Genomic DNA, 11,078 nt, shown 5'->3' on the forward strand with positions numbered 1-11,078 from the left:
ACATGAGAGTATTTAATGTTCGTCCGTGTAGAAGTATCAACACTTTGTGTTGAAGTACTGCAGTACAGCATGAAAACCTGTTTTTAACGAATGCAGTGAGTAAAACAGAGGAGAAATACTCAAGGAAAGTACAAGTATGTCAACAGTGTACTTAAGTATATATAGTTATATTCCATCTGTGACAATAAATGACTATTTGATAATAATAATGATGATGATAATAATAACAATAATAATGATAACAATGATAATAATAACAATGATAATGATAATAACAATAATGATAATAATAATTAATCGTTTCAGTCTTTTTGCATTTGAAGACGTGACTTAACTCTGTAGTTTAGATGGGGTCATGATATTATTATTATTATTATACAGAATATTTTATATATATTTATTGAAATATGTGTGTTAAGGGCCCCGGTTCTTTGATCCACTATTTATTCTCACCACTTTGAATGGTTTTATTTAGTTTTCATGTAGTTTTGTTGTGTTTGTTTCTTGATTCGTTGATGAATCTCTTGTCTGTAAAATGTCTCAAAATAGTGAAAAAGGTTTTTGTCTTCAAACGTCGACCGACAGATGAACTCATAAAAGAAAACATCTTCACGTTATAAACAGACGACAGCATCCAACAATCACTACAACGCTTCTGTTTCTGTGGACAAGGACTCCTCTGGGTTCTGCAGGGTTCTGGAGGGTTCTGGTCGTCCGTCTGCAGTCTGGAGCCTCTCTCTGTGTGAACTCGGCTGAATATCAGAGTCAGACCAAACACTCATGAATCCTCGTCCATAACTTCCTCTGCTGTTTTGACTGTGGTTCTGGTGGAACCGTGACACATACGAGGAGAACCAGGACGTTTTAGAGCGACACCAGAACTGAAGAAGATCTCTGTAGTTCTTCTTCATTCCAACGACGTCACTGGATGAAGAAGAACCACGGATGTTGAAGCAGAGAAGAAAATGTTTATTTGAAAGTAAATCAATCTTTGAGAACATCGCGTAGAGATCAACCACTTTGTGTTCTAGTAAACATTGGAATCATAAACACGTTGAATATGAACCATGATGACACGGAAAAACTGTCACATGACAAAACGTAAAGGAGATGGAGGTCGGGTTTACGCTGAGTCTGGTCGACAGTTTAAAGTCAAACACTGATTAAAGGTTTTACAAAGATTCACTGCAGACGCTTTAGAAACAGGAAGTCTTAGAAATGGTCATGTGAGTAAATGTTTAAACAAACAGCTTACAGGATGTTCAACCTTTGTTTCTTTATAAGACATTTAATACTTCTGTCTTTACGTTTGTTTAAAGACAATAACGTAGTTTCTGAATATGAGATATGAGTTTACAGATGATAACATCCTCCTCTCTGTAGTGGAGGTTAGTTAATGTATCCATCTACAGTCTATGATCACATCTCTGAGTGACATCGTGTCTTCTTGATTCTCTTCATTGTGTTTGTTCGTCGTTCACGCTCGGAGCTACGACACCAAACGCGAGTCTGAGCAAAGGTAGATCTGCTCCGGTCCAGGAGATAAAGGTCCAACGTGTTGGAAACACGGTGATATCGGATCACAGACTCACGTACTCGCCGATACCAGATCCAGTATTTACGGCATTTCTGGTGCTGGTATCGATAACAGAACGACTGTAGTCTCTTCACTGTTGCTCTGAATATGTGCAAGCTTTGAAGCTTCATTTATAACTGATATTTGATCTCAAGAAATATTCTGCTTCAGTCCATAGTTTCAAAATTATTTTCAGTGAGGTCAAAAACTTTTTACTCTACAGCACACAACTTTTTTAATGTTGCAGTCCAGCAGCAATCTAACAGCACCATAAATAACTTTTATACACCACGATAAAACAAATCAGATTTTCCCCATTTGTTGTTGATTAAATAACTAAATATGTCGACAGACATCAAAGCTTCATTCGAAAACCTCGATCCAAGCTTCAAATGTAAAGAAATGACATTTGGTAGAGTCTCTATGACGTTTATCGAGATGAGCCTCCTGAATTTGTACCCAAAGGGCTTTATAAAACTTTAATTTACAATTACCAACAAACACACCACAACAGAGACGGACATCTTCCGTCTCTGTTTGGTCGGGTCGTTGGTCGTGTCTCTGACCTTCTGGAAGTAAGCGATGAAATGAAAGTAATTTTTTTGTACCAAACAGAAAAAGAAAAAACATTTGTGTTAAGTTGCACAAATCGAGCACACGGTGTGTTTTTACTGGAGTCCACCGTCTTTGTTTGGATGAATAAAATCCCCCCCCAAAAGAGAAGTAATCTATATTTTATAGCTTTAATCGTTTACTGACGATGTTTCGTAGATATATATGTAAACAAAACAGTGTGCAGCTCTGACCATGTGATGTCATCGGCGATGTAATGTGATGTTTTCCTGTAAGTCGCTTTGGATAAAAGCGTCTGCTAAATGACTGTAATGTAATGTAATGTGATGTAATCTCTTTTCCTCAGGGAGGAGGGTGAGGAGGGACCTGTCGAACCCCAGCCGCCCTCCAGAGAGAGAGACAGGTCCCACAGTAAGTCCAAGAAGGCCCGCAGGGAGCGTCGCCATGCCGACCGGGGGGCGGATACCACAGCTGTGCCTCAGTCACAGACGGGGGCGGAGCCACAGACCCAGGTATGTACAGGTGTTGCAACAACAGGAGTTAAGATGTCAGCTCAAATGGATGGAGTCCTGGAGTTCTATCACTAAACAATATGATCCAGTTTCATAAACTGGTTTCATTTCACTTCCTCCCTGCAGGCGTCAGAGCCGGTGGCGGGGCCCTCAGAGCCGGGGTCCGAGTCGGCGGCGGTTAGTGAGTCTGCAGGTTCTCCCAGGCAGCGGCGCTCCGTCATACGGGACCGCGGGCCGCTGTACGACGACCCGTCACTGCCTGAAGGCTGGACCCGCAAACTCAAACAGAGGAAGTCCGGACGCTCAGCGGGGAAGTTTGACGTCTACCTGATCAAGTAAACCAAACCCCCCTTTGTTCTGGTTCTTCATGATCAGACGATGTAAATTGTTTTACAGACGATGTGTTGTTGTTCTGTCCTATTCTTCAGCTCAGAGGGAAAAGCGTTTCGTTCCAAGGTCGAGCTTATCGCTTACTTCCAGAAGGTCGGTGACACGACAACCGACCCCAACGATTTTGATTTCACTGTCACCGGACGTGGAAGCCCCTCTCGCCGCGAGAAGCGTCCCCCCAAGAAAGCCAAGGTGGTGAAACCATCGGGACGAGGCCGGGGAGGCCCAAAGGTACTCGGGCACTTACATAAAAAAATGTAATCAATGTTATTTAATTGAACTCAGCCATTAGAAGAGTTCATATGTGTTCTCGTTTCCTAGGCAGTGGGAAGATGCGGCAGGCTACGGAGGGCGTGGCCATGAAACGTGTGGTTGAGAAAACTCCGGGCAAACTGCTGGTCAAGATGCCCTTCAGCAAGGCAGAGTCCTCGACTGGCCCCACCTCCACTGCCTCAAAGGTACGATCTGTCGCTCATCCGTGATCATTATGTTTTTGAGAGTTTAGTGTCAGGATCACAGCAGTAGTCTGGATATACTTAACTCAGCAACTTCCTTCGATTCACGGAGAACCTCAGCTTTCAAACAGCAAAACAAGACTTCGTTTGAAAGGGTTCCAGCTTCTCAGAAAAATGACCTTTGACAATGACAGAGAAGTGGCTGAAAAAGTGTTGGTGCTGGACCTGAGAATGAGATCACCTGCACACCAGCCTATAGGCTGAAGGTTAGACCCCCACATGGGGTCCAACTGCTCTTTGTTGACGCCCAGTAGAGTGCAGATACAGACACTTACTCCTAGAGGTCAGAAGAGATTTTTAAGAGGAATTATTTCTCCATCAGTCCATACATTCTTAGAATATACCTTTAATGTCAATACGTTCTAATTCCATTTAACTGATCATCTTAAAGCGATCGTCTCATCTCTGATCCTTCAGCAGCTCTTTGTCCCCGGTTTGCTTCTCATTTAATGACCTTTAACTCCACCTGGAGCTGGTCGACAGGAACAGAAAGAGGCTTTATGTTTAAGCATAAAGTAGTTTATAAGTGTACCTGGTACCAGAAACCCTTATTGGTGATCAACACTAGAGAGAGAAGCAGAGTTACCAACTGATAACCACCTGGTAGTCAGTTAACACTTTCGTTGCCACAGATTCACTAAATGTAGTGATTGTAGTAACGGTGAACTGAGAACGTTGGCCGAGGAGTTTGTCTTCAAAGTCTTCAACTTCGACCTTTAGAAGGACTTTCATGCATCCCATGGAAGGGTGTGGATGAGGAATCTGTGTGGGCCTTCAGGTGCCCGGTGTTGAGGCCTGAAGGTTGCTGGTGCCAGTTGATGTGGCAAACAAAGAAGCAGCTGGTGCAAACCACAACAGATGTTTAAGAAAAAGGTCTTAAAGGGGTTGATTCGAGAAATCAGGAACTTTCAGTACGTCTGAGTAAGAAAGGTTCCAGCAAACCGGCAAGGAGAGACAGGACTTCCCTCCATCACCTGAAACCGTCAGGTGATGGAGGGAACATTTTTATAAACTCCTGATTCTACCAGCACTTTATTCTTGAAGGATACCGGAGGGGTTTCTGGAGTGTGTCCAGTCTACATGTGTTTGGTAGAAAAGACCTTGGACCTGGTTGCAGTTGGTGTTGTGGACTTGGCCAAGACTGTGTGTTTGTGTCTGTGATCTCGCCGGTAGATGACGTGTGCATTGACTAAGTATAGTTAGTGCTTTAGGACCGTACATAATCCAATATGTTATTATTAGCTGCGGTAAAGTGTTGATGCTAATGCTACTTGTTGATACTTTGATTCCCTGCAGATGGTATCTCCTGCTCCAGTGCCCAAGTCTCGTCCAGGCAGGAAGAGGAAATCGGAACAGGAACTTCCGGCTCCACCACAGACCACCCCCAAGAAACGGGGCAGGAAACCAGCCTCAGCCTCAGCAGAATCATCGGTTGCCATGGCATCCACCTCCACGGCATCCACCTCCACGGCATCAACCTCAACCGCTGGGAGCTACGCTGCCGCTGCCATGTTGGCTGCAGAGGCCAAACGGAGAGCAGCCAAGGAGTCTTCCACCAAACTCTTCGTCCAGGAAACAGCCCTGCCAATCAAGAAACGTAAAACGAGAGAGACAGTGGAGGAGATGGAAAGGGTTCAGCCTCCCGCCACTACAACAGCTGAGACTGAGAGAAGGGTCACTGATGAGGGGGAGGCAGATAAAGGGGAGGGAGCTCCCACCCCAGAACCTCAGCCCGCCCCCTCTGAGCAGAGCCAATCACAATCACAGAAGCAGCCCACTGCTTCGGATGAAAGCCAACCACACGGACACAAGGCGCATAAAGGGAGGAAGCACAAGGAGAAAACGGGAGTAGCAGCAGGAGAAGGAAGGAGCAGAGGAGAGGAAGTAGAAGAGGACGTCAGTGATAAGGGAGGAGGAGGAAGAAGTAGCAGCAGCAGCAGTAGCATCAGCCCATCAAAAAGCCACAAAAGGAAGGACCGGCCACCTCACAAACACCACCATCACCACCACCACCATCATCATCATCATCGCCACCAACATTCCTCTGCCTCCACATTGGATCAGCCTCCTCCTCATCCTCCAGACTCCGGACCTCCAGAACCCTCGAGCCAGTCCAGGCCTGATGCCAAGCCCCAGACTGTTTCTCAACTAACCACCCAACAATTGCAGAAGACCCAGCAAGCTCCCCCCAGACCACAATCCAAGTCAACCCCTCAGACCCCGCCTGAACCTCCGCATCCCCCCTCAACCACGGCACCAACCCCAACCCCGTTCCCAGCAGCATCCCCAGACTCCCAGTCAGCCCCAAGCCCAGCCTCGGTACCCAGCACCACAGCCCTCTCTTACTCGGCATGTCTTGCCCCAGCCAAGGACCCAACAACAACCCCCACCCCAAACCCAGAGTCAGACCCAGGCCTCCCCTCAGAAAGCCCAGCCTGTCCACTTGCCTGCCCAGCATCACACCCAGCTTCAGGCCCAGCATGCTCCACCTCAGTCACACCCTCCTCAGTCCCCATCCAGCCTGCACATTCACCCGCCCCAAACAAGGCATCCACAAGCCCAGTCCCCCACAGTACTCCAACCTCAGCCCCAGCCCCGGCAGTCAGTGCAGCCTCAACTCCACGCCCAGTCCAGGACCCCAGCCCTACTTCAGAATCAACTGCAGCTCAGATCCCCTCCCCAAATGCAGACTCAAGCCCAGCCCTCGACCCCAGCACAACCTGCGCCACAAACCCAGTCCAGGTCCCCAGCCCAAACTCAGCATCAACACCACTCCAGGACCCAAGCCTTAACGCAGCATCAACTCCACTCCAGGACCCCGGCCCAAACTCAGCATCAACCCCAGTCCAGGACCTCAGCCCAAACTCAGCATGAAAACCAGTCCAGGACCCCAGCCCAACCTCATCATCACCAACAGTCCAGATCCGCAGCTCATACTCCACCTCAACCCCAGTCCCGGACCCCGGCCCAAACTCAACCTCTGCAACCCAGGCATCCAGTGCAGCCCCAACCACAGACTCAATACAGACCACAACCCAGACAGTCTCTCTCCCAGCCTAGGCCACCCCAGTCCCAAGCACAACCACATGTTCAGCGGATTCAAACACAGCCACGCCCCCAGACCCACCCTCAGCTCACCAGGCCCCATGTTCAGCCCCTCTCATCCCACCGACCCAGGACCAACCTGGGCGCGACTCAACAGAACCAGAGCGAACAGCCCCAAGATCTGAGCACCACGCGGGCCGGCCGAGGAAGCCTGCTGCAGAGCCGGGAGGTCGTCGTGGAGGGCCTCAGGGCGGAGGGGAGAGGGGAGTCGGCCGTGACATCAGACAGCAGAGAGGTTTTAGGAGTAGAAAGGGGGTCCAACAGCACCTTGAGGCCTCCCAGCTCCACGCCCTCCGGACCTCCAGGAGCAGCCGGGGTCGGTCTGGTTCCTGGGACGGATGGTAGGGAGCTCAGAGACATCGTCCCCCAGTCCGCCGTCCCCTGTCCCAGCCGAGAGGAGACCGTAGAGTCACGGACTGCCGTCAGCGAAAGAGTCAGCTGATCGGTCGGCTGATGAACTGACTGATTGGTAGACTGACGGGTCAGCACCGAGTAGAAGAGGAGCGTGACTGTTCATGGAGGTGGAATGATTTTACACTGTTTTCAGATGGAAGGATAACTCACAGAGCTGGAGGACTGAAGCAGCTTCTACTCCGTCTGGTGGAGTCTGGAGACTCTGAGGACAGCGTGAGAGGAGGACGGTGTCTTTTTCTAGGAAAACAAAGAGGAAAAACGATAAAAAAGTGTGTGTATATAATCAAAAGGCAGCTGTTGTGTCCCGCTAGTCTCCGAGGGGAGGGGGGAGTAGTTTGGAACTAAAAACGCTTAACAACACATTACTCTGAACGAAACGTTGCTTCCGGAATATAACCCCTTTTTGTTTTTAGTTTATTCCGTATTTTGATAGTTTATTGTTTCGTCTCTGTTAAACAGCTTTAAACTCTGATATTATTGACTGACTCATCGCCGTGCTGCTGACTGACGGTCCTTTAGTTTAAGTCCAGTTCTCACTGACGGTCTCTCACCAACGCTGGGTTCACACCGGACCTGGAACCCCACGACTTACAGGAGCGCTGCTTATGGGCGCCAATGTAAACCAATCTGATTTTCAGACTGACGGACAGACGGACACACTAAAACAGACACACTGTTTTAGTGTGTCCGTGACTCGTCTTCGTGTCTCGGTGTTTCTGTCCCGTGTGAACCCGCTGAGAGACTCGTCCTCCTGACAGAAACTAGTCCTGGAGCCTCAGAGGTGATGTGGGGCGGTGGTTTAGACCTTAAACTGGTTTCTTACAGACCTCCTGTGTCTTTTGGTCCCCATGAAGCAGTGGACAGAGACGGAGGTCTGTAACGTTTCCATCCTCTTCCAGACTGAGCCGAGTCCTCTCATCCATCACCTCACTCTGAAGTCTTTGAATCTGTTTCAGACGCAGCCAGTTGTTCTTCCAGTTAGAGATTCTTCCATTCTGGTCTTCATTGAATCTGTTTCTGTTTCCAAAGGAAGCACCTTTACTGTCAAACCAAACCCTGTTCTACAGGAGCTTTATTTCAGTCTGTAGAGGTCCAGAGGCAGACGGATTCATTTTTATTGTCCTTGTGTTGAATGTCTGGAACAGTTTGCACTCCTCCAGTTTGTACAATCAACCGCCTGCATGTCGCTCAGACCCTGCAGGCCTTCGACCGCTCGTACGCAGAGGACCACCTCCCGGGTTCAGGAGGGGACGTAAAACCCTGAACGAGGTCCGGTTCAGGTTCAGGTGGACTCGCAACACAAAACCATCCAGAAACCAGAAAACCAGTTCAGAGACGTGAGGTCCTTAGAGCTCTATATGAAATACACATGGTTGGGTTGGTGAACGTGAGATCATGAGCAGGTGTCACCGGAGAACAAACGAGGCATTCAGGTTCAACTAAAAGGAGTCAGATATTTAAAGTCCCAGTGAAAGAGAACTTAGTGTTCATGTTCTGTGCCGTGAAACTGAATATGTGAGAGGTGAACAGGTACAAGAGGCTTTAAATCAAATCTTTCTCATTGATTGGACTGCTGAGAAGGGGGCGGGCTTTTAGCGGCCTAAAGAGGCTAAGTCCTGCCCCTTCCAAAGGGACCTGATTTAGGAAAAATGACGTACGGTAGTCAATGTTTAAATTGTGCCATGAATTACACAGATTATGTTTTTACATTTAGAAGTTCAAAGTTAGTCTTAGACTAATTAAGTTTAATGTTAAATGAACAGTGAACATCCTATAGCTTAGTTAGCTTAGCTAGCTAACTTAGCTAACTAAGCTTTGTTCCAAATGTAACGTTATCTTACTGATGAGTTTTATCAGGAAGAGAAAAAACATGTTGGTATCAAACACACTGAAGGCGTGTCCTCTTAATGACGTATGTTCAGTTTTAATTAATGTACAAACATCAGGTGTTTAGTTCACGGCCCAATTCCAACGGGACCAAACCAACTATATGTCTCTACATGTTGACTTCTGGACATATTCATTCCCCTGGTGGTTGACAGGAAGGGGCGGGGCTTCAGCTCTCTGGACTGTTGTCTCCACACACATAGTGGGATCAGGAGGAGGACGAGGGACAGACGAGTTAAAGAGCGAGACGTCGTCCACGTAGTTTTGTCCTCTGACGTCCAAACACTCGTCTCTACCTGTCCCTCCATGTTGTTCTGTTAGCTGCTAACCTTTTATAGCTCGTCTTAAATCTGAACACCTATTTTTCATTCACTGGGTCTTTAGAGGGTTTCTGAGATTCAGACCAGTTGAAGCTGAAAGTCAGATAGTTAATGAGACGTGTTATAAGATGTGGACGCCAGAGCTTCGGGCTCTGCTTCCTGGTTCCACTGCACATGCTCAGTAGAGCCCCCCCCCCCCCGCTGACACGTCTATGCAAACTGGTTTCCTGGTTTTCTGAACTTCAGATCAGTAGAAATGATGTCTTCTCACCCAGTGTGACCTCAAAGTGAACATGAACCAGGTCCAGGTCCAGGATCCAGAGAGACTACAGAGTCCACATCCGGAGCCTGCAGCACTTTAACAAAGACGTGGACCAGAAACCATCCAATCAGTGAATGTTGATAAATGTGCCTCGTCCTCTCACCTGGAGACAGGTGATGTGGTCCGTATCCCCCCCCTGCGTACTCGTCCCGGTCCATCCGGTCAGCATGCTGTCTGTCACACAGCTGCATAAATCCAACGCCCCTCTGCGCCCCACCCACCGGACCGGCAGCCTCCAGTAACCAGCCGCCATCTTGCATGTCTCAGAGTTTAGTGCCTATAATATTGTGCGTCTTGCCAGAAGCCACCATGTGGGCGGAGCCATGTTGTGTTCTAGACGTAGCGTGCCGTGTGGTGACTTCATAGCTGCTGATGTTGAGGATCAATATTCTGCTTTTACTCCGGTCCGATCCGTGAATCTTCAAATACACTGTCGCTGTAGACAAAACTAGTTTTTACCTGTTTTCTTATTTTTCTTTCTAACTAAAAGCGTTTGTGTCCCCGACTCGTGTTCGCCTGGTCCTTCTGTCTGCACCTCACTGAACCAGTACTTCTACTGGTACTTCTACTGGTACAACCTCAGAGTACTTCTACTGGTACTTCTACTGGTACAACCTCAGAGTACTTCTACTGGTACTTCTACTGGTACAACCTCAGAGTACTTCTACTGGTACTTCTACTGGTACAACCTCAGAGTACTTCTACTAGTACTTCTACTAGTACAACCTCAGAGTACTTCTACTAGTACTTCTACTAGTACAACCTCAGAGTACTTCTACTGGTACTTCTACTGGTACAACCTCAGAGTACTTCTACTAGTACTTCTACTAGTACAACCTCAGAGTACTTCTACTAGTACAACCTCAGAGTACTTCTACTAGTACTTCTACTAGTACAACCTCAGAGTACTTCTACTGGTACAACCTCAGAGTACTTCTACTAGTACAACCTCAGAGTACTTCTACTAGTACTTCTACTAGTACAACCTCAGAGTACTTCTACTGGTACTTCTACTAGTACAACCTCAGAGTACTTCTACTGGTACAACCTCAGAGTACTTCTACTAGTACTTCTACTAGTACAACCTCAGAGTACTTCTACTAGTACAACCTCAGAGTACTTCTACTAGTACTTCTACTGGTACAACCTCAGAGTACTTCTACTAGTACAACCTCAGAGTACTTCTACTAGTACTTCTACTAGTACAACCTCAGAGTACTTCTACTAGTACAACCTCAGAGTACTTCTACTAGTACTTCTACTGGTACAACCTCAGAGTACTTCTACTAGTACAACCTCAGAGTACTTCTACTAGTACTTCTACTAGTACAACCTCAGAGTACTTCTACTAGTACTTCTACTGGTACAACCTCAGAGTACTTCTACTAGTACTTCTACTGGTACAACCTCAGAGTACTTCTACTAGTACTTCTACTGGTACAACCTCAGAGTACTTCTACTAGT

General features: G+C 47.3%; 1 protein-coding gene across 1 annotated transcript in view; it reads left to right on the plus strand.

Moving 5' to 3' along the window:
- Positions 1 to 10,261, plus strand: part of mecp2 (methyl CpG binding protein 2) — a 12,485-nt gene extending 2,224 nt beyond the window's left edge. Inside the window, 6 exon segments of the mRNA XM_054609029.1 lie at positions 2,496 to 2,661; positions 2,788 to 2,996; positions 3,090 to 3,281; positions 3,371 to 3,509; positions 4,863 to 6,351; positions 6,353 to 10,261. Coding sequence (XP_054465004.1) covers positions 2,496 to 2,661; positions 2,788 to 2,996; positions 3,090 to 3,281; positions 3,371 to 3,509; positions 4,863 to 6,351; positions 6,353 to 7,113 — 2,956 coding nt within the window. The 3' untranslated portion in view covers positions 7,114 to 10,261.
- Positions 10,262 to 11,078: the final 817 nt, after the last annotated feature.

This window comes from Anoplopoma fimbria, chromosome 12, assembly GCF_027596085.1.
Source record: "Anoplopoma fimbria isolate UVic2021 breed Golden Eagle Sablefish chromosome 12, Afim_UVic_2022, whole genome shotgun sequence".
Lineage (NCBI taxonomy): Eukaryota > Metazoa > Chordata > Actinopteri > Perciformes > Anoplopomatidae > Anoplopoma > Anoplopoma fimbria.